Source organism: Choloepus didactylus, chromosome 5 (assembly GCF_015220235.1).
Source record: "Choloepus didactylus isolate mChoDid1 chromosome 5, mChoDid1.pri, whole genome shotgun sequence".
Classification (NCBI taxonomy): Eukaryota; Metazoa; Chordata; class Mammalia; order Pilosa; family Megalonychidae; genus Choloepus; species Choloepus didactylus.
Genome location: NC_051311.1, coordinates 90,235,567 through 90,259,700, shown reverse-complemented (window position 1 = coordinate 90,259,700; position 24,134 = coordinate 90,235,567). Strand labels below are relative to the sequence as shown.

General features: G+C 37.2%; 1 protein-coding gene across 3 annotated transcripts in view; it reads left to right on the top strand.

The window, feature by feature from the left end:
• KMT2E (lysine methyltransferase 2E (inactive)) overlaps window positions 1–24,134 on the top strand; it is a 129,014-nt gene that overhangs the window by 22,772 nt on the left and 82,108 nt on the right. For all 3 annotated transcript variants that reach the window (XM_037836448.1, XM_037836447.1, XM_037836446.1), the window contains one exon: window positions 1,016–1,200. In XM_037836448.1, the coding sequence (XP_037692376.1) occupies window positions 1,130–1,200 (71 nt within the window). In that variant the 5' untranslated portion in view covers window positions 1,016–1,129. The remainder of the gene's footprint in view (window positions 1–1,015; window positions 1,201–24,134) is intronic.

The window sequence follows — 24,134 nt, the reverse complement described above, 5'->3', positions numbered from 1 at the left end:
AAATTATCTAATCAGAGTTATCACCTACAGTTGTGTGAGTTGCATCTCCATGGAAACATTCAAAGAATTACAATCTAATCAACACCACTATATCTGCCCACACAAGATTGCATCAAAGATAACGGAGTTTTGGGGGACATAATACATTCAAACTGGCACATTACTGAAAAGATTTTGAGTAGATAGTTTAGATGAGAAAAATTGATGTGGAAACTAAGTATCTTCTAGTTACTATGGCAGATTTGTTTAAAATTCACTTATGTATTAGTTTTCTCTACTAATTAGTTATTTGTATTAGGCTATGTTAACTTTAGGGAGTTAATACTAAGGGAAGAAATCGAGAATTCCCTTAGTCTGTATAGATTTTATGTGTAATGGAAAATGACACTGTAAAATAATTGATTTTATTACAGATAAAATGGTTTTCCTTGTATACATATATAAACAGTAGAGTGGAATTTGGATCAAATCCTGGTTTCATCTTAAACAGGTTAATATTGGTTAAGTTATTTACCTTTCTTGGTTTTGTGTTCCTTAGTGGTAAAATGGAGATACCTATCTCCGAGTTGTTGTCAGTATTAAATAGATCATCCAGGTAAAACTTGGTGTGGTTCTTAGTCCATAGGACTGCTCATTTATTATTATTGTTAGATCACTGACTGAACCAAGAAAGTTTATTTTGGGGTACTACAGTTGTAAGATGTTCTATTTTATCTTTCAAAATAAAATGTACTAAGCAGTATGCTTTAATAAATAATCCTTCTTGTGGCATCCTAAATTAATTGCTTAAGGAGAATTATGGTTCAGAAACTTTTCTTTTGATCATGATCTTGTAACTTAATTCTAGAAAAATAAATGGAAGAGAAGACTACCTGAGCAAATTCTTATTTATATTGAGACTATAATAAAGAGTGCTTTCTTCATGTAATTTATTTATTGTTAAATGTTATAGTATGGATGTTGCTAGAAATATGAAGATGGTTCTTAACTTTTTTGTCCCCTTTTCTTTAAACAGGGTTTGTGGATGCACTTAGATGTTTGCAATGAGCACTGTGGCTGGCATGCCCCAGTGTTTTGGATACCAATGCATAGGACTCCATAGTAATCGAATTTACCAGAGGCGAACGTCATGAGCATAGTGATCCCACTGGGGGTTGATACAGCAGAAACGTCATACTTGGAAATGGCTGCAGGCTCAGAGTAAGTGTTTGAATTACAAGTATTTCAGACAGGCAAAAAGAAAATATTTCATACAATTATTTCAGCATAAACATGCAGTGCTTAATTTACATTTATGTTTTTCCTTATTTTAGATTTTTGTCTAAAATAAAATATCAGAAACTTAAAGGCAAAAATTTCGTTAACTGAAATTGCTTTTATAATGGTTTTGAAGCAAAATGCTATATGGTTTTCTGGTTCTTTTTATCTTTTCTGTTTGTTAATTGTTGGTATTAAGAATCAAGATAATAGGGTTTTCTGTTTAGTTTTATTTTTAATTCTAAGATCTGTCTTGTTTATATTAGAGAAGTAATTTGATTTTAAGCTTAGATCTTGACTATCTTATTGATATTGTAATGTCTATTTAAACATGGCATTTGTTTTTGTTTTTTGTTTTTTGAAATAAAAGTTTTGAGTTGAAAAACATAATTCAAGTCTTTTACCCATGAGGTAGATACAATTATTATACACTATTTTATAGTTGAAGAAAGCAGTGCTTAGTGAGGCCAAATATCTTGCTTAGGATGACAAGGCTCCTAAGTGATAGAATCAAAACTGAAGCTCAAGAATGTCTGGCTGGAAAGTCTAAGTTCTCTTCACTCTACCATATAAGGGAAGCAGTCCTTGCTCTCTAGAGTCCAGAGCAGTGGTTTTTTTTTTCTTTTTTCTTTATAAATAAATAAAAACAAACAAAAAAAGCATAATTCAAGTCATTTTTAAATAAGCAAAAGGAGTATATCTTGCTAGAAGATTATTTTGGCAACTGTTACAGTTTGCTAATGCTGCCCGTGGGTTTATTTGATTATAAAGTCTTAAGGCAATAAAGTGTCCAGGGTAGGCGGGTACCTTCACTGAAGGATGACCATTGGTGTCTGGAAAACCTCTGTTAGCTTGGAAGGCTCGTGGCTGGTGTCCGCTTGCTCTCAGGTTACATTTCAAAATGGCGTTCTCCAAAATGTTGCTCTTGGGGCGTTTTTCCTCTCTTAGCAGCAGTTCCTCTTCAAAATGTCACTTTCAGTTGCTCTCAGCTCTCTGTGTGTTCTTCAAAGTGTCCCTCCTGGCTGTAGCAAGCAGTGAGCTTCTGTTTGAGCTTTTTATATGGCTCCAGTGATTTAATTCAGACCCACCCTGAATGGGTGGGGTAACACCTTCATGGAAATTATCCAGTCAAGGTTTTGTCCACAGTTGATTGAGTCACATCTCCGTGGAAACACTCAATCAGTGAATCCCAAAATCTAATCAACACTAATATGACTGGCCCCACAAGATTGCATCAGAGAACATGGTGTTTTGGGGGACATAATACATTCAAACTGCCATAGCAACTATTGCCTATTTTTTTTTTTAGAAACAGTTTTATGCACATATGGTACAATCCATCCAAAGTGTACTATCAGTGGCTCTTGGTATAATCACAGAGGTATGCATTTATCACCACAGTCAATTTGAGAACATTATCATTGCTACACACGAATACACACACACAACTCACAAAACAAAACAACCCATACTTACCATTAGTATAATGCCTTTGTTACAACTGATGCAAGAATATTACTATTAACTGTAGTCCATAGTTTGCATTAGTTGTATTTTTTCTCTGTATACCACTCTATCATTAACACCTTGTAATAGTGATGTGTTTGTTCTAGTTTATGTAAGAATATTCTTATATTGGTACGGTTAGCCACAGTTATCATCCACAACAGGCTTCACTATGTTATACAGTCCCATGTTTTATCCTCTAGCTTTCCTTCTAGTGACATATACAACCCTAAACTCCCCTTTCAACCATAATCACACTTATAATTCAGTGCTGATAGTTACCTGTACAATACCCTTATAGTAGCTATTTCTGATGGATTCAGTGAAAGATTCTTATCTTGCCTACAGACTATTTGGTTCAGGGGATTGTCTGGTTAGATTTTATTATCTTTTGTTTTTGAATGACCAGCCACTTAATACTAAGTTATTGCTGTGAAGATAGTTTCTTTTTAGAAATTGGAAGGCATTCAAGTGACAGTGTTGGAAGCTGATGGATGGAAATATGCATATGTTTGTTCTTTGGTTCAGTATATAGGTGTATCATGTTTAATGGGGCTCTTACCAGCCAGAAAGCTGAACTTAATAAGATTTAAGTTTAAGAAAAAAAGAGGGGGAAATTGATTTATTTAGATATCCTAAAATACTGTCATATGGAAAGCAGTAAAATGCTGTTTTTGTTCCTCCTTCTGCTGCCATTTCAAGTGGATTAGAAGAGTTTTCAATTCCTGCTTTTGCCATTGGGAAAGACCCAGAGATGCACTATAATTCTCCTGTAATGTACTACATAGTTCGTTTTAACTATATCACTGCTGTAATATATTTTTCCTTTTTTTATCATTTTTTATTGAAGTATATAACATATGTACATACAAGTGATATCTTTCCAAGTGAAATTTAACAAGTAGTTAAAGAACAAATTTCACAGAATATCATAGGTTACAGTTCCACAGTTTCAGTTATTTCCTTACTGTGAAATATAACATACATACAAAAAAGGTAATATCTTTCAAAATATGCTTTAACAAATAATTATATAGGAAATTTCCAAAGTTGTTATGAGTTATAGTACCATAGTTTCAGTGATTTCCTTATTATGAAATATATATACAAAAAGGTGATAGCTTTCAAATTGGAATTTAACAAATAGCTTTAGAACAAATTTCGAAGAATGCTATGTGTTACAGTTCCACCATTTCAGTTCTTTCCTTCTAACTATTCTAATACCCTGGCAACTAAGAAAAAGAAAATTATATAAAGACTCTATTTGAATTCTCTTAGCTGCTGAAACCTTATTTTGTTGCCTTCTTTTCCCTGCTTTGGTCAAAAAAGGCATTCTCAATCCCTCAATACCGGGTTCAGGCTCATTCGCAGAATCTGTGTCCCACATTGCCAGGAAGATTCATTCATCTTGGGGTTCCTGTCTCATGTCAGGGGGAGGATGATGAATTCATTTGCAGAGTTAGGCTTAGAGAGAGAGAGTCCACATTTGAGCAACAAAAGATGTTCTTTGGAGGTGACACCTAGGCATAATTATAGGTGGGCTTAGCCTCCCCTTTACAACTTTAAGTTTCACCCAAGCAAACCTCTAGATCGAGGGCTTGACTTATAAAGTAGGGTGTTCCTAAGTTCACATAGCATATGTTATGTCCACGATAATCCATCCATATCTCACATTATCATCACTGAGTTGTACAATCCTCCTCACTCTGTTATAGACAATTCTCATGACATCTTGTAGCTCTTGTCAACCCTTAATTATTTGTCTCTTACGTTTGTGTGGTACTAGTATGGTATTCCTATTAATTATAGTTTCTATTATGCAATATGTAGATTTTCCCCATATAGCCTTTTGTTGTTAACTCTCTGTGCTAGTGTCATACCTTAGAAGTATATCATGCAAGCCCCTATCTATATTTGTGGTGCTGATCTGTGGGAAACATGCCTTTAAACAACCCCTTTTAATCCTATTCACCTTCAGTACAGCTCTGATACTTATAATCCCATTAACAGACAGTCGTCACCCCCATCATCATCATTAACATATCTAAACATTTTAGCTCATCATTCCCCCTCACTAGCTACTGTCTATCACTAGATCACCAATATTCTACATTATAAGACATTGATTTTACATTGTTCAGGGAGTTCATAGAACTGGTAACATACAGTGTCTCTTTTTTGTGTCTGATTCATTTCATTAAGCATTATATCTTCAAGGTTCATCATGTTGCCATATGTTTCAGAACCTTGTTCCTTCTTACTGCTGCATAGTATTCCATCGTATGTATATACCACATTTTGTTTATCCACTTGTCTGTTGAAGGACACTTGGATTGTTTCCATCTATTGGCAGTTGTGAGCAATGCTGCTATGAACATCAGTGTACAAATGTCTGTTTGTGTCACTGCTTTCAAATCTTCTGGGTATGTACTGAGAAGTGAAATTGCCGGATCATAGGGTAATTCAATACCTAGTTTTCTGAGAAACTGCCAAACTGTCTTCCACAGCAGCTATACCATTATACATTCCCACCAGCAATGAATAAGAGTTCTAATTTTTCTACATCCTCTCCGGCATTTATTGTTTCCTCTTTGTTTAATGGCAGCCATTTTATTGGTGTGAGGTGGTATCTCATTGTGGTTTTGATCTGCATTTCCCTAATAGTGAAGATGAACATTTTTCATGTGTTTTTTAGACATTTGTATTTTCTCTTTGGAAAAATACCTTTTCATATCTTTTGCCTGTTTTATAATTGGGCTGTTTGTACTAATGTTGAGTTGTAAGATTTCTTTATATATGCAGGATATTAGTCTCTTATCAGATATATAGTTTCCAAATATTTTCTCCCATTGAGTTGGCTGCCTCTTCACCTTTTTGACAAAGTTTTTTGAGGCACAGAGCTTTTGATTTTGAGGAGTTCCCATTTATCTATTTTTTTTTTTTTTTGGTTGCTTGTGCTTTGAGTGTAAGGTCTAAGAAGCGACCTCCTAATTCTGAGTCTTGAAGATGTTTCCTTACATTATCTTCTAGGAATTTTATGGTACTCTCTTCTATTGAAGTCTTTGATCCACTTTGAGTTAATTTTTATATAGGATATGAGGTAGGGGTCTTCTTTCATTCTTTTGGTTATGGCTATCCAGTTCTCCCTGTAATATAGTTTTTGTTTTTGTTTTTTTTTTCATTTTCTATTTCAATTTATTGAAAATACCAGCTGAAAAAATTAGATAAAGCCCTTATTTCCTACAGTGCTTCGGAGCTGGGTAATGACCAAGGACTTCGGATGCTACACCACATTTACAGTGTTAACACTTCCAAATATAACCCCAGCATCTCCAGCCACTACTCCAAACCAAATTACAGTGGCCACTGTGGAACCATGGGGGATACAGCTAATGCTAATATCAAAGACAGGCTGACTTTTGGAAATTCTTTCATTGAATCTGGAAAGGAATTTCCAAATACACCAAAATTTCTGTAATATAGTTTTAAGAAGCTATTTTGTATTTTACTCTAGTTGTAAGTTGCTTTTGTTGTAAAATAATAGATTCCCAAGCAAAGCACTTTTGTGACAGTTGACTTGATTGCCACTCATCCTGCCCAAATAGGGGTGCTGCTAAGGAAGGTTTGGGAGGCAGTGTGTTGGTTCTAAGTCTAAAGTATTAGTGTTTCTTTCTTTTTTTTTTTTTTTTTAACGTTTTATTTTGGAATAAATTCAAAGTTATAGGAACAGTTGGAAAAACCATACAAACCCCATACACAGAACTCCAGCATTCCCTGACCCCCCTCCCGATACCCCCTGATCCACAAACTTTAACATGTTGTCCCACTGCTATTTCTTCCCCCCCTCCCTCCCTGTCTCCCTGTCATCCGTCATCTATTGCTCTGTCTTCTGAACATATGAGAGCTAGCTGCACACCTCCTTGAACAAACACTATAATTCTCATATACAATTCCCATGAACAAGAACATTCTTTTATGCAATCCCATTAAGCGCAGCTAAGAAGTACAAGAGATTCAACAATGATACGAAGCTTACATTCTATATTTCCTTTTCCTTATGTCTCAACTATGTCCCTTTGAGCCTCCTGTCCTCCATCGTCCGATCCTATCCAGGGTCATCCTTGGCATTCAATTGTCTATTTAGACTGTTTTTTTTTTTTTTTCCTCAATTGTGGAAATATATATACAGCCTAAATCTTCCCATTCCACCCCCTCCCTAGCATTCCATTAGTGGGATTAATCACATTTAGAATGTTATCACCTTCCCACCCTCCATTGCTGCAAATTTCCCTTCACCTCAAACAGCAACCTTACACTCATTTCTTAACTTCCCATTGCCCCTTCCCCCATTTCTCTTTGATACCAGCTTAACTTCTCTAGGACACATAGGCTATGTTCCTATACTCCTCCATTACCCCACCTTTATATAGTTGTTGTCAAAAATTACATATTTTATGTTGAGTTCAAAACCACTGATTTGTCCTTAGAGTTTGTGTATTTTATATCATGTAGGAAGTAAATAGTGGAGTTACAGTTCAAAAAATTATTGACTTCTATTTGTATTCCATTGTGGTTGGAGTATGTGCTTTGAATATATTCAGTTTTCTTTTTTCTTCTTGAATTTATTGAGGCTTGTTTTATGTCCCAGCCTGTGGTCCCTTCTGGAGAAAGATCCATGATCCCTAGAGAAAAATGAGTGTCCTGGTGATTTGGGATGTAAGGTTCTACATATCTCTGTTAAAATTCTCTATATCTCTTTTTACTTTCTTTGTTTCTCTGTCGGTAGGGCTCTCTTTAGTATCTGGAGTAGGGCAGGTCTTTTATTGGCAAACTCTCTCAGCATTTTTTTGTCTGTGAAAAATTTAAGCTCTCCCTCAAATTTAAAGGAGAGTTTTGCTATATAAAGTATTCTTGGTTGGAAATTTTTCTCTCTCAGGATTTTAAATATGTCATGCCACTGCCTTCTTGCCTCCATGGTGGCCACTGAGTAGTCACAACTTAGTCTTATGTTGTTTCCTTTGTATGTGGTGAATTGCTTTTCTCTTGCTGCTTTCAGAACTTGCTCCTTCTCTTCAGTATTTGAGAGTCTGATCAGAATATGTCTCGGAGTGGGTTTATTTGGATTTATTCTATTTGGAGTTCGCTGGGCATTTATGCTTTGTGTATTTATATTGTGTAGAAGGTTTGGGAAGTTTTCCCCAACAATTTCTTTGAATACTCTTTCTAGACCTTTACCCTTCTCTTCCCCATCTGGGACACCAATGAGTCTTAAATTTGGACGTTTTATTTTATCTATCGTATCCCTGGGATCCATTTCGATTTTTTTCTCCTTTCTTTTATTTTTTCATTTTCTGTTCTGTGGACTTCTAGGACTTTGAGTCTTTGTTCAGCTTCCTCTAATCTTGTATTGTGAATATCTAGAATCTTTTTAATTCGGCCAAGTTTCTTTTATTTCCATAAGATCTTCTATTTTTTTATTTACTCTTGCAGTGTCTTCTTTATGCTCTTCTAGGTTCTTCTTTATGTCACTTATATCCTGGGCCATGGTCTTCTTGATGTTCTTTAAATCCTTTGCCACGTTTTCGTTCCTTGATTGTAGTTCTTTGATTAATTGAGCCAAGAACTGGGTGTCTTCTGATATTTTGATATGGGTGTTTGGACTTGGGTTCTCCATATCGTCTGGTTTTATCATATGCATTGAGATTTTCTGTTGTTTTTGGCCTCTTGGCATTTGCTTTGCTTGATAGGGTTCTTTTGAGTTGTTAAAAAAAAAAGAAAAAAAGCCAATCTAATTTTTCAGAAACACAGGTTGGTGGCGTACACTTTCTCTAGCTAACCAGCAGGTGGCGTCTGTGAGTCACCTATACCCCTCAAGTCAGCTCTCCCCAACCTTGTCCCCGCAGTGTGTGGGGAAATGATTCTTGTGGGGGTTCAGTTGGTGAACTCAGTTTGGGTGTGTTGCTAGAGCCGTCCACCCTGAATGTGGGGTGTGTGTCTGGGTGGCCAGGGAGGCAGGGCAGTTTTAATATTCAATCCCCCCAGGTGTTCCTGGAGATTCAAGGCTATCACAAGAGTCTAAGCCTTTACTTAGGATCTGTCCCAGACCCTCTGTCTCGCTGACCCACAAACCACCGGACTTGGCGTAGCGTCCCTGGGTTTTCCAAGTGGGCCCGCTTTCTCAGCTGTGATCTTCCAGGACCTCTGCTGAGGGAGGGCTGTGCTACGTCACAACTGTGCGCCGTCCCTCAAGGGAAGCTCCGGGCCACCCTGCCGTGCTGGGGTGCTCTCAGCCTGACGCAAAAATGGTTGAACCGGGCGTCTCCATAACCCCTCTCTTCACACAGTTCCTCCTTCCCAGCTGTGGGACAACTGGCGGGGCTCTGTGCTGTGGGCACGGCCCCAGGCAGGAGTTTATCCAGCCCTCTAGGGATCCAGCTACAGGCGGCGGGGCTTCTCCCTCCCTCCGGCTCTCCCCTGCACTCCCCGGTCCCGAGGGTATCTGCTGTGAGGTATCCTCCACAGCCGACACCGAGAAGCAGGCTCAGCTCGCTCCTGTCGTGTTTTGCTGCGCTTCCACCATCGGCAGCCGCGGCCGCTCCCAGGTTTTTCTCTTTTTTTTTTTTTAAAGAACCAGTTTGTCTGCAGCTGCCAACCCCCAGCCTCCCCACACCGCAGCACAGCCATGGGTCTTCCAGCTGGCTTACTCACTTGTTCCGGAATGCAGACTCCTGGTTACACCAAGTGTACGGCCCCTGTGGTGCTAGGAGGCCTCATCCAGCTGGCACATCACTGAAATCGGTACTCTGGGTCTCCCTCTGGTTTTTTTTTTGGTATTCCTCACGGAGATGTTTTTATGGTCCTGTCTCACCTAGCTGCCATCTTAGGTTCTCCTAGTGTTTCTTAATGTGATAACTCTGATAGATGTGAATCCAGATTTGATGATGGTTACAGGAATTTGCATTTATTGGTAGTAATCAAAGATTCTTTGCTTCCTAAAAACACTCACATTGGCAGTCTTTTTTAAAAATTAGATTTTTAAATAATTAATACAGGATTTAATTTATGAAGATTTTATATATATATACCAATAGGAACGTCTAGTATACAAAAGTGAGATACACCTGTGCCTTATTTGTGCTATGTGTACTGTAAGGCAGCTCATAAACAAAACTAAAGCCACATATTGATTGGATAGTTAAAGAGAATGAATAATGTATTGAAAGAGGGCAGTGGAGGGGATAGCTACCTGCCTGTCTTCCTTATTAATTGCATTTGTAGACTATGATTTCATAATGTACAGAAATCTTTCTTGGTATATGACCATTTTTATTATGGGAGAAGTTGTAGGTAATTACAGAATGACTATCTTTTAAGAAACCTTCCTGTTTCAGGATATGATATTTTTTTTCTATTCCACATACAGGTGTAAGTCCCTCAAGCATAGTTCTCTCATTCAGTGAACACAGAAAGTTTAGGTGGTGCCAGTATTTTTTAAATTTTGGGACAAACATCAGAATTTTTGTACTTTAATTTTTCAAACTTTTAAATTCTCCTTTTTTACATAAAACCTTAAAAAAACTTTATTTTCCCTTCCTATAGAAGTGTAAAACTTTTGGAGCTGTTTTCACAAGAAATATTGATATTTATAATTAATGTTTGCTTCGTTTTTATTTCAAATGCATAGTCAAAAGATGCTATAGTTGTATGAGATGCAGGAGGCTGGGGGAAGGGTGCACGGACTTCCCTGTACATTTCATTGCAACCTCCTATGGATCTGTAATTATTTCAAAACAAAAAGTTAAAAAAAACCCTACATTTTATTGTACTCATGTGGATATATCATGTTATTAATTATATATTTGTTACTTAAAAAAAGATTATTCTGCCAGAGCACAGTATGTCACTAAGAAATTATTTAGGTATTCAGTTATTTTTATTGAATGAATGAATATACTACACCAAACTTATACTCACTTCTAAGGCTATAAAAGAGAACTTTTTAATTACTTAGTTCCTTTAGTTTACCTGTAGCATTATACAGAGAGGAAGTTGAAGGTCTAATTCAGGATCTACGAAGAAAGGGTTTGCTTAATTCTAGTCCGGTATATTCATTCCCAGTAACATCTGATCCTGGATTATCATATCTTTAAAATAAAATTCATTATTCCTGTCTTCTTTGTTATGTATTTGTTTCTTCTCATCTCCAAGTCTTGGGTGTGTTTTGCCTTTCCTCCAGGGTAGAGATTTTGAATTTTACTTATTCCTGTTCTCTGTTACCTTGTGTAGAGTTGGCGCTCCCTTTTTTAAGGTACTTTATGAATGACTTGTTAGTGAGGATTGATAGACTATAAGTTAGGAAGTGTGCTTTAATAAGAATAGGGGCTAGGCCCTTTCTGTCAAAGTACCTTTACTGATATTTCAGAGTTATGATTCATATAACTACTTTTGTTTTGATATGTGGTCCTTTTCAGTCCTAGCCATAGTAAATTTAGTATAATAAATGACTGTATACAATAAAGGTATTCTAGGTCTTTGCTTCAAGGATAAGGAATTATAAGAGAAAGGAACCTAGACTCTATTTTCAGTAGACAGGAAAGTTGATCCAGAGTTCAGTTGTTTTACAATGATGTGTTTTATCCTAACAGAACTTAGCTCTTTTTTTCCTTTTTGCTTCTTCTGCCTCTGACATCCCAACCATCTAAATTCCTAAATTGGTTACATAAGCAAAAAGAGATAGAAAACCCTTCTGGAGCTGGGAAGTGGAATAAATGTAGAATGTTAAATTTCTTCTTTTCTTGGCTTTTTAAAAAAGAAAAGCCAAGTTAAACACTTTCCTTTCTTAGAGTCTGGGAATATGATTGCTAACAGTGTATTCCTTTTAATATTATCATTACTATCAAATATTCCTCAGTACTATTAATAATCATAATTCGCTTCTAGAGGTGTGTGTTTTTGGATGAGGTGGACAAATTAGTAAATGTGACAGGTGTAAATCAGAGGTGAATTATTTTGGAGAAGGGCTCCTAGCACCCATACTTGGCATGTAGTAATGCTTAGTAAGTACTGTTGACTGAGAGTACTGAAGATAGACATTTGGGTTATTTCAGTTTTGTTCTGCCACTAACGTGCTAGTGATCCGTTAACCAAGTCACTTAGTTATTTTAGGTTTCAGTATCTTAATTTGAAAAAGGGAGCTTGGATTAAATATTGATTTGACCCTTTTCAACTCCAGATTTCTGAGATTCAGTATATTTTTGCCACCTTTATTTTGCTATAGTATTTTTTTTTTTTTTGCTATGGTATTTGATATTAAGTTATTTCATTGTCACTAGAGCCACCTGATGACAGAATTCATCAGATTTGTTGAGTTCATGGTACTTTTAAAGTCTGAATTTGTATGATTGAAGATGCTAAAATGTTTTATGTTTAATGAAATTTTCTCGGCAGCTTTTTACTTGTTAAGTTTTCAGTAGTGCTGAACATTTATGCTTATGACTTTTTTACTCTTAATCCACTATGAAGAAACTAATACTTTCTGCTGCCGTCAAAGTGAGCATTGTGTCCTAATCTGAAAGTGCTTTCATTTAAATGCAATCTTGTTTTAATATTAAAAGGCCTATTTTAAAGAACTGTCTAGTGTTTAGGAATGTTCTTAGAATGCTGGGTTTTTTTTTCATTTGTTTTCTTCTAAATCATAAATTTTTTTTCTTTTAATTTATTTTGCTTGTGGTACTGCATACAGAGCTCTCTGTATCCATTCAACTATCTGTAACATACTATCAGTTAAACAGCTTTCCTTTGTTGAGCAAAGTATTCTGTGTATAATATTTATTAATCATCCCAGCAAAAACTCAGGTAGGTAGGTATTATTGCCATTTTACAGGGAAAATGCAGCTCAAGGAGATTAACAAACTTATCTAAAGGCCACATAATTAGTAAAAAGTAGTGTTGAGATTTGAACCGAGGGTGTGTTGTGGCTCCAGATCCCTGCTGCCACCATAGGTCAGAAGAGCTGGATTTTGTTAATGGATGAATTAAATGAAATTAGATGTCACATGGTAAACTGATGATGTTGTCACACTAAACCTGGTCTCTATTTTAAAAATTTCTTTTATTGTGATTGTAGTGTGTATAATTTTAATGTCTTTTAAAAATAATAGCTGGTAATAAGAGGGATGAAAGAAATGGACAAGTTTTGATCACAGATCTAAAGGAGTATGTTGAGAACTCTTGGAGTCCTTTTACGTCCATTAGTCCATCATTTAGGGAGTCAGTCTATCCATCTGCCATTACTGATCTCTAGAGTATTGAACCTTTCAGCACTGAAAGGAAAATTAGAGATTTCATGTAAAACACAGATAAGAGCTCATCAAAAACCAACTGTATTTTGAAGGTTTATTTAGGAAAAAAATTAAAATTTTGATGAGGAAAAGGAAATTGTAAAATTCCAGTTTCCCAGGAATCAGAGTTTATTTATTCGGTCATTATAAATTGTTTTCTTTCACTGAATGCCTCTTTTCATTTAATGATTAGTGCTTTTCTCTTTTTTAAACTTTAAGTTCAGTTCACCTAACTTATTTAAATGTATACACAAAGAGTATTGTGGCTTGGATAGAGTAATTGTTAATGACTTTTTAAAGGATAAGGACATTTTGATATAAACAAATAAAATTTTAGTTTTATAAAGTGGTTTCAGAAATATGTGGCAAGATCAGGTAGATTACTGCAACTAAATGGTATTTGTTCTGTCTTCTGAGTTTTTGATGATAATTTAGAACTACAACATATTTGAAAATAGCCTATTTTTACTTTTTAAGAATGGAAAATATTACATAAAGAAATAATTTTATAGTGACCTAAAATGCTTACCATATATGTAAAATTAGCATGATAATTAAAATCAGCATGGTATAGATTGGGGATTACCAGAATTTAGGCTTTGTGCAACCCGAGTCTAAAGTAAGTCACATAGGACCATTTCATAATACAGGCCTTTTACATCATTAAGTCAATAAACCACAGGCATAAATAACATTTGCTCTAGTAAATTTCATAGGAATTGTAGGGACAGTATATGGGAAAAGTGCTAGATTAATTTAAGAGATCTGGGGTTTTAGTACTTTCTTTGCTATTTTAGTACAGTGTGACTTAGAGTTAAGAGTTCATTTTCCAAATTGGAAACTGAGCCCAGAGTTGTGGGTTATGTGACATCCCCCAAAGATATAGTGACTTAGTGATAGAGTTGGGACTTGAATCTAGAGTTTGTGACCTTAAATTAGTTACCTCCTGGTCTGTAAAACTGAAGGTTGGACTATATGATCTTCAGATTCTTCCTGGGACAGTGCCTGAAAACCAATTTGAAACAGCAGAGACCCTATTTCTCTCAACAATTCCTGTCCCACTGCGTTCTGTCCCACAACAAGCAGGACCCAGAAGCTTATCCCCCAATACTAGATTCATAACAGCATTGTCTGGTGGTCCAGGAACTGTCCTCTGTACTATAGCTATCTGGACTCATTAGGAGCAGATCTGTTACCACCAGTTCTAGGTAGGCCGATGCTGCTTTTAATCTCTAGTATCTCTGAGGGGGAAAAAAAAAAATCACACCCTGGCACTCCCTTGGGGCCAGATATAAACCAGACTCTTTGTTCTACCTGCTCTACTTACCAAGACTCAGCAGCAGCATTTTATCTTTTTCAGGCCACCAACATCACCTCAAGGGGTCACCTAGGAGTGAATCATTCTGGATTAAACCTTAAACCATCTGTCAGTTTTCTGTGCATCTGTTTCCTGGGCACTGTCTGAAGTATAGGCCTATCCACATATACTGATTCTTGCATTTTTATCCCTTTTTATTAATTTTTCCGCTTGTCAGTTTTCTGTGCGTTTGATTCCTACAGTTTCTTGGGCACTGTCTAAAGTATAGGCCTATCCAAATATACTGATTCTCACATTTTTATCCCTTTTTATTAATTTTTCCACCTGGTAAGTACATTTGGCTTTTATTTTGACCATGTCACTGTCACATTAGAGCTAATGCAGTTTTCAGTCTTTATTGCTTTATCTCTCAGCAGAATTTGATACTATTGACTCTTTTACCTTTGGCTTTACTGAAATTATTCCTCAATGATTTTCTTTTTATGCCTTAATATCCTTTTTAAATGTTACTTCTTTTTCTTAAATGTTAATGTTTTTTAGGATTATGCTTATCTTATTTTGTAAACTATCCTGGAAATTTCATCCAGTTCTTTAGCTTTTACCATTCCTCCATGCTGAGGAGGAAATCCTTAACCTAATTCTATGCCATGAACTCCACCCATATATCCCTGTGCATTACTGGACCTCTTAACTTAGCTGTATCATGGGTAATTTGTAATTCGAACTTTGGTAAAATCAGTACTATATTTAACATTGTCGTTTGCGCTCTTCTTTCCTTTATTTCCCTCTCCAAAAAATTCACACCAAAAAAAAGCCCCCTTATTCTCATATCCTGTATTTCACCCAGTGTTAACACCATATCAAAGCCTTGCTCTTTCTAAAAACAAATAGATCATTTAATTTTCCTACTTAATCCATCACAGAATGTCTGCTGACTTTAGGTCTAAATCTAAATTCCTTCTAATGTTGTGTAAAGGTTTTTTGCATATGCTGCAACCAACCTTTTCTGCCTCCCTACTCCTCTACCTTCATTTAAGTGTGTGTAAGTATCCATAGGTCCAGTTTAGACTCAAGCCATTTTGAAACACGTATGGGTCCTTTAGTAAACTCTTCCATCTCTGCTTTTGTATGTGCCATTTTGTCTAGCTAGACTGTCTCTTTCTCCCATTCTTCCTTCAAAATCTGAATCTCTTTCGAACAGTGACGTATAACTTGATATGTTTCTCTCTTGTACTGTGAGTTTACTGTAAGACTGAGCTTCTTTTTTTCCCTGTAATTTTATTGAGATATAGTCACATACCTTACAATCACCCGAAGTGTACAATCAGTTGTTCACAGTATCATCATATACAGTTGTGCATTCATCACCTCAGTTTTTGAACATCTTCATTACTCTAAAAAAAATAGTAAAAAATAAAAGTAAGAATAAAAATAAAAGTAAAAAAGAATAGCCCAAACATCCCATTTACCCCCCTCTATTATTCATTTAATTTTTTTAGTCCCCATTTTTCTACTCATCTGTCTATACACTGGATAAAGGGAGTGTGAGCCACAAGGTTTACACAATCACATGGTCCCACTGTATAAGCTATATAGTTATACAGTTGTCGATAAGAACCAAGGCTATGGATTGCAGTTCAATAGTTTCAGGTATTTACCTCTAGCTATTCTAATAAACTAAAAACTAAATAGGGATAGTCATATAATGCATAGCAATAACCTCTAGAATGACCTCTTGACTCCATTTGAAATCTCTCAGCTACTGAAACTTTATTTTGTTTCATTTCTCTTCCCCTTTTTGATCAAGAAGACTTTCTGAATCTCACAAAGCTGGGTCCAGACTCATTCTTGGGAGTCATGTCCCACGTTGTCAGGGAGATTTACACCCCTGGGAGTCTTGTTCCACATAGTGGGGAGGGCAGCCAGTCCACCTGCCAAGTTGGCTTAGAAAGAAAGGTCACATCTGAGCAACAAAGGAGGTTCTCTGGGGGTGACTCTTAGGCACAGTTATAAGTAGGCTTAGCCTTTCCTTTGTTGTAGCAAGCTTCATAAGAGCAAACCCCAAGATAGAGGGCTTGGCCTTCTAAATTGGTAGTCCAATTTAGTCGAAGCTTCATAATGGGAAGCCCCAAGATCAAGGGCTTAGCCTAATAAATTGGTAGTATCCAGCACCAGGGAGAATATAAGGAATTCCCCAGGTGCATAAATTTAATATTTCCACATTTTCCCCCAGTCCCTCATGGGGACTTTTCAAATACTTTTTTATTCTCTTCCCAGATTACTCTGTAATGTATTGGGGATTCACACTAAGCTGTATGAACAAACCAGATCTTGCTGCCTGTTGAAGGTACCATGTAATTATGGTGTTTGAATAAACTGGCCATATAAGTTAAATTATATAACGTGCTACAGAAAATATAGATTTTCCATCAAATAAACATCTTGTCCTTTGAAGACTGAGCTTTTTTTTTCTTATCAGTTGAAACAATTCCTTTTCTCTGCTGATTTTCTTTTAATTCAATTTCATTGAGATATATTCACATATCACACAATCATCCAAAGTGCACCATTGTTCACAGTACCATCATATAGTTGTACATTAATCACCCCAATCTACTTTTTGAACATTTTCCTGGTACCAGAAAAAGTGAAAATAAGAATAAAAAATAAAAGTAAAGAACACGCAAATCACCCCCCCCCCACACACCGTATTTTTCATTTAGTTTTTTTGTCTCCATTTTTCTACTCATCTATCCATACACTGGATAAAGGGAGTGTGATTCTTAAGCCTTTCACAATCGCAGTGTCACCTCTTGTAAACTACATTGCTATACAATTGTCTTCAAGAGTCAAGGCTACTGGGTTGGTGTTTGATAGTTTCAGGTATTGACATCTAGCTATTCTAATGCATTAAAACCTAAAATGGGTTTTCTGTCCACCAGAGTGACCTCTTGACTCCATTTGGAATCTCAGCCACTGAAACTTTATTTCGTTTCATTTCACATCCCCCTTTTGGTCAAGAAGATGTTCTCAATCCCATGATGTCGGGTCCAGATTCATCCCTGGGAGTCATATCCCACATTGCCAGGGAGATTTACATTCCTGGAAGTCAGATCCCATGTAGGGAGGAGGGCAGTGAGTTCACCCACCGAGGTAGCTTAGGTAGAGAGAGAGGGCCACATCTGAGCAAAAAAGAAGTACTCAGGAGGAAATTCTTAGGCACAATTATAAGCAGGTTTAGCTTCTCCTTGGCAGTAACCAGCTTCATAAGGGCAAGTCCCGTGATAGAGGGCTCGGCACATCAAACTGCCAGTCCTCAGTGTTTGCAAGAACATCAGTAACAATCCATGTGAGGAAGCCCAACACCATTTTCTCTCAGTTCCTCAGGAAGGCCCTGCATATATATTTTTATTCTCTGTCCAAATTACTTTGGGATGTGTCACTATTTCAAACTAACCTATGCAAACCTACCAGGTCTCACTTCCTATTAAAAGTTCTATGTAATTATGGTATTTGAACAAACTGTGTGAGTTAAATTGTTTAGGAAATACAGCTGTTGCACCAACTAAACATCTCTTCTCTTGGTCTCACATGGAAATTGAAGTTTTAAAACGCAGTCAGTATTGTCCTTTACCCTTTGTCCTGATTTGCCCCAGTCCTAACCACATCTGCTTCTCTAGTTGAAGTCTGGATTCTTTTTCAGCTTAACAGTTGCTGTATGTGCTAATACTAACATTCATATCTGCTGAGTTCTAGCTGAGTTTCAGGTGTCACACAGATACCCAGAATTCCAGGGATTGATCAGGTTATACACAAAGGGATCAGCATCTTGGAATCTGGAGATAGCCATTACAATTCAGGAATAGATGTGACTGCTGTAAGAGCTTACAATCTAGGGACCGTTAAAATAAGTGTTCCCCTGATAAGCTGTGCTCTACAGTTCAATTCTGAGTTCACACATTGTAGTTAGTCCATATTGGTGAGGCAGTCTAATGTTTGCCTTTGTTTCTGGTGCAGTTCACTGAAAACACTGTCTACAGGTTGCATATACCTTGTTCTGTATCTCACAGCTTCACTCCTTCTCACAGTGATTCAGTATTTCATTCTATGCACTCACAACAGTTCACCATTCTGTTCCTTAGTCAATGTATCCTTAGGCCACCTCCACCCATTGCAAATCATGTATACTCTATCCATAAGCACCAGTGTGCAGATGTCCATTCATGTCCCTGCTCTCAGATCCTCCAAGTAAATGCCCCCTAATGAGGTTGCAGGGCCTTATGGCACCCACATACTTAGCTTTGTATGGAACCACCCCACTGTCCTCCAGAAAGGGTATACCATCTGCCTCCTAACCAACAGTAAATGTGTACATCCCTCTCTCCATGTTTTCTCCAGCACTTTTATCCCTGTTTATATTTTTACATACGTTTTATAGAGCTATATTCACATACCATACACCACAGTATACAATCAGTTGTTCATGGTATCATCATACAGTTGTGCATTTATCACCACAGTTTCAGCACTTGAACATATTGATTACTACGGAAAAAAAAGGTTTTTTTATAACAAATAATAAAAAAGGTAATAAAAAGAAAAATAAAATATCATACAATGCAATATAATAGTAGGGTCAGACAACAACACCACTACCAAGCATCCCATATCCCTCCCTTATATCCCCTTCTCATGCTCATTTATCTTTGGTATATTTTCTTTGTTACATTTGATGGAAGCATATTACAATGTTATGGTTGACCACAGACTCCAGTTTGCTTTGATTATATTTTTTCCCCAGTACCATCCCCTTTCCAACACTCTGCATGGTTGACATTCATTTGTTCTCCCACATGCAAGAACAGTTTTATATTTGTACTTTTAGTCACAATCCTTGACCACTCCAGTTTTTGCTAAGTTAAACAGTCCCAGTCTTCGCCTTCTTTCTTTACCTCAGGTGTCATACATTCTCCTAGCCCACCTCTTTCAGCATTACTCATGGACATCTTTGTTCAGTGTAGTTACAATATTGTGCTACCATCACACAGTATTATGCTATCTATTTCTGTGTCTGTACAATCAAGCCTACTGAACATTCTGTAGTCCTTTAGCATCAAATGCCTGATCTCTACTCTCTGTCTCCTGGTAGTCTGTGTTAATCAGCTTTTAACTCTCAAAGTTTGCTTGTTAATGTTATTTCATATTATTGAGACCATACAGTATTTGTCCTTTTGTTTCTGGCTAACTTTGCTCAACATAATGTCCTCAAGGATCATTATATGTTCTGTGTCTTTGTTCTGTCTTGCAGCTGTGTAATATTCCATCATGTGTAGGTACCACAGTTTGTTTATCCACTCGTCCATTGGGCTGTTTCCATCTCTTGGCTATTGTGAATAATGCCGCGATAAACATTGGTTTACAAATGTCTTTTCGTGTCTTAACTTTCAGTTCCTCTGAGTATATACCTAGTTATGGAATCGTTGGGTCATATGGCAAATCTATACTTACCTTCCTGAGGAACCGCCACACTGTCTTCCAGAATGGTTGCACCATTCTGCATTCCCACCAACAGTGAATAAGTGTGCCTCTTTCTCTGCATCCTCTCCAGCACTTGTAATTTTCTGTTTTTTGGATAATGGCCATTCTGGTAGGTGTGAGATGATATCTCATTGTGATTTTGATTTGCATTTCCCTAATAGCCCATGAAGTTGAGCATTTTTTCATATGTTTTTGAGCCATTTGTATTTCCTCTTCAGAAAAGTGTCTTTCCATGTCTTTTGCCCATTTTTAATTGGGTTGTTTGTCTTTCTGTTGTTGAGATATATGATACTTTTATATATTCGGGATATTAAACCCTTATCTGATATGTGGTTTCCAAATATGGTCTCCAATTGTGTAGGCTGCCTTTGTACCTTTCTGACAAAGTCCTTTGATGTACAAAAATGTTTAATTTTGAGGAGATCCCAGTTGTCTGTTTATTCTTTGGTTGCTGGTGCTTTGGGTGTAAGGTCTAGGAAACCACCTCCTATCACATGATCATTAAGAAATTGCCCTACATTTTCTTCTAAGAGTCTTATGGTCTTAGTGCTAATGTTTAGGTCATTGGTCCATTTTGAATTAATGTTTGTATAAGGTGTGAGATGTACTATTTCATTCTTTTGGAAATGGATATCCAGTTCTCCAAACACCATTTATGGAAGAGGCTGCTCTGTCCCAGTTGCTTTGGCTTGACTGCCTTATCAAAGATCAGTTGTCCATAGATACGAAAGTCTTTTTCTGAACACTCAGTTTGATTCCATTGGTCAGTATATCTGTCCTTGTGCCAGTACCATGCTGTTTTGAGCACTGTAACTTTGTAATATGCTTCAAAAGTCAGGTAGTGTGAGACCTCCCACTTCATTCCTCTTTCTCAAGATATTTTTGGCTATTCAGGGCACCTTACCCTTCCAAATAAATTTGGTTATTGGTTTTTCTATTTCTGCAGAGTAATTTGTTGGGATTTTAATTGGTATTGCATTGAATCTATAAATCAGTTTAGGTAAAATTGACATCTTAATTATATTTAGTCTTCTAATCCATGAAGACAGTATGTTCTTCCATTTTTTTAGGTCCTGTTCAATTTCTTTTAGCAGTTTCTTTTTTCTTTTTTTAAATAGTATTTTGAAATAAATTCATACTTACAGGAACAGTTGCAAAAACAATACAAACCCCATACACAGAACTCCAGCATACCCCAACCCCCCTCGCCCGATATCCCGATCCAGCAGCTTTAACATCCTATCACACCACCATTTCTTTCTTTCCCTCCTCTCTTCCTCCCTATCTATCATCCATCATCTATTGCTCTGTCTTCTGAACATATGAGAGCAAGCTGCACACATCCTTGGACAAACAATATAATTCACATATACATTTCCCATGAACAAGGACATTCTTTTATGCAATCCCATTAAGCGAAGCTAAGAAGTTCAAGAAATTCAACATAGATACAAAGGTTACATTCTGTATTTCCTTTTTTTTTGTCTTACGTCCCATCTGTGTCCCTTTGAGCCTCCTCTCCTCCATCCTCAGATCCCATCCAGGATCATCCTTGTCATTTAATTGTCATTATCTATTTAGACTGTCTTCCCCCCCCACTTGTGGAAACATATATAAAGCCTAAATCTTCCCATTCCACCCCCTCCCTAGCATTCCATTAGTGGGATTAATCACATTTAGAATGTTGCAATGCCATCACCTTCCCACCATCCATTATTAGAAATTTCCCTTCACCCCAAACAGAAACCCTACACTCATTTCTTAACTCCCCATTGCCCCTTCCCCCACTTCTCGTAACTCATACTCTACTTTTCATCTTTATGGTCATATTCTCTGATACTTTCTTTGTGTTTACTGTGGGGCTTAAATTTAACCTCTTAAATCCATAACAATCTTGTTTTTCTTTGATAACAACTTAACTTCAATAGGACATGTAAACTATGTTCCTATACTCCTCCATTCCCCCACCTTTATGTAGTTCTTGTCAAAAATTACATATTTTACGTTGAGTCCCAAACCACTGATTTATCATTACAGTTTATGTATTTTAGATCCTGTAGGAAGTAAATAGTGGAGTCACAAATCAAAAATACAGTAGTATTGGTATTTATGTTTACCATTTATATTTACCATCTTTATTTCTTCATGTGGTTTCAGTCAGTTATTTAGTATCCCTTCCTTTCAGCCTGCATAATTCCCTTTAGCTTTTCTTATAGAACTGATCTACTGGTGATGAAGTCCCTCAGCTTTTGATTATCCGGGAATGTTTTCATCTCCCCCTCATTTTTAACCTCCAGGTGTTTGTGAATTTTCTAAGTCTCTGATGGTTATGGACTTCTATTTGTATTCCATTGTGGTCAGAGAATGTGCTTTGAATAAATTCAATTTTTTTAAATTCATTGAGGCTTGTTTTTTGTCCCAGCATATGGTCTATTCTGGAAAAGATTCGTGATCACTAGAGAAGAAGTGTGTCCTGGTGCTTTGGGATGTAATGTTCTATATATGTCTGTTAAATTTCTCTATATCTCTCTCTCCTTTCTTTGTTTCTCTGTGGGTAGGGCTCCCTTTAGTATCTGAAGTAGGGCAGGTCTTTTGGTAGCAAAATCTCTCAGCATTTGTTTGTCCGTGAAAAATTTAAACTCTCCCTCAAATTTGAAGGAGACTTTTGCTGGATAAAGTATTCTTGGTTGGAAATTTTTCTCTCTCAGAATTTTAAATATGTCATGCCACACCTTCTCGCCTCCATGGTGGCCTCTGAGTAGTCGCTACTTAGTCTTATGTTGTTTCCTTTGTATGTGGTGAATTGCTTTTCTCTTGCTGCTTTTAGAACTTGCTCCTTCTCTTCAGTATTTGAGAGTCTGATCAGAATATGTCTTGGAGTGGGTTTATTTGGATTTATTCTATTTGGAGTTCGCTGGGCATTTATGCTTTGTCTGTTTATATTGTGTAGAAGGTTTGGGAAGTTTTCCCCAACAATTTCTTTGAATACTCTTTCTAGACCTTTACCCTTCTCTTCCCCTTCTGGGACACCAATGAGTCTTAAATTTGGATGTTTTATTTTCTCTGTCATATCCCTGAGGTCCTTTTTTTTTTTCTCCCATTCTTTCTTTTGTTCTTTCTTTTCCGTTCTGTAGTCCTTGAGGACTCTGAGTTGTTCAGCTTCCTCTAGTCTTGTACTGTGAGTATCCAGAGTATTTTTAATTTGGTCAACAGTTTCTTTTATTTCCATAAGATCTTTTATTTTTTTATTTACTCTAGCAATTTCTTCTTTATGCTCTTCTAGGGTCTTATTTATGTCCTTTATATCCTGTGCCATGCTCTCGTTGTTTGTCTTTAGTTCTTTGATTAATTGCTCCAAGTACTGTGTCTCCTCTGATCTACTGATTTGGGTGTTTGGGTTTAGGTTCTCCATATCATCTGGTTTTATCATATGCTTTAAAATTTTCTGTTGTTTTTGGCCTCTTGGCATTTGCTTTATTTGATAGGGTCCTTTCAGGATATGAAAAATAGTAATCTCAAATTTGTCAGATCTACAGCTTGGTGGTGTTTTCTCCAACCAGCAGATGGCATCTGCGAGTCACCTATTCCCCTCAAGTCAGTTCTCCCCAACTTTGTCTTTATGGTGTGTGGGGGTCTGATTCTTGTGGGGTTCAGTTAGTGTACTACGTTTGGGTGTGCTGTTGGTGCTGTCTGCCCTGAATGTGGGGCATGTGTCTGAGTGGTTAGGGAGGCAGGGCAGCTTTAATGATCAAGCCTTCCAGGTGTTCCCAGAGATTTAAGGCTGTTGCAAGAGTCTAAGCCTTCATTTCAGTCTTGCCACAGATTGTCTCTGCTGCTGACCCCCAAGTCCTTGGTATTGGTGTAGGGTCCCTGGGATTTACGAGTGGGTCACCCTTCTCAGCTGTGCTCTTCCAGGACCTCTGGCTGTGCCACATCACAAGTGCATGCTGGCCCTCCAGGGAAGCCCTGGACCGCTGGGCCATGCAGGGGCGTTCCCAGCCTGCTGTAAAGATGGCTGAATGGGGTGTGTTAATTTCCCCCTTTTCACACAGCTCTGTCTTGCCTGCTTCGGGACAATTAGCTGTGGGTACACTAAAGGCCACAGTCCATGGCTGATATTGCGGCACGCACGCGGTGCTGTGGGAAACACTCCCCGTCATGCTGGGATCCTTGGC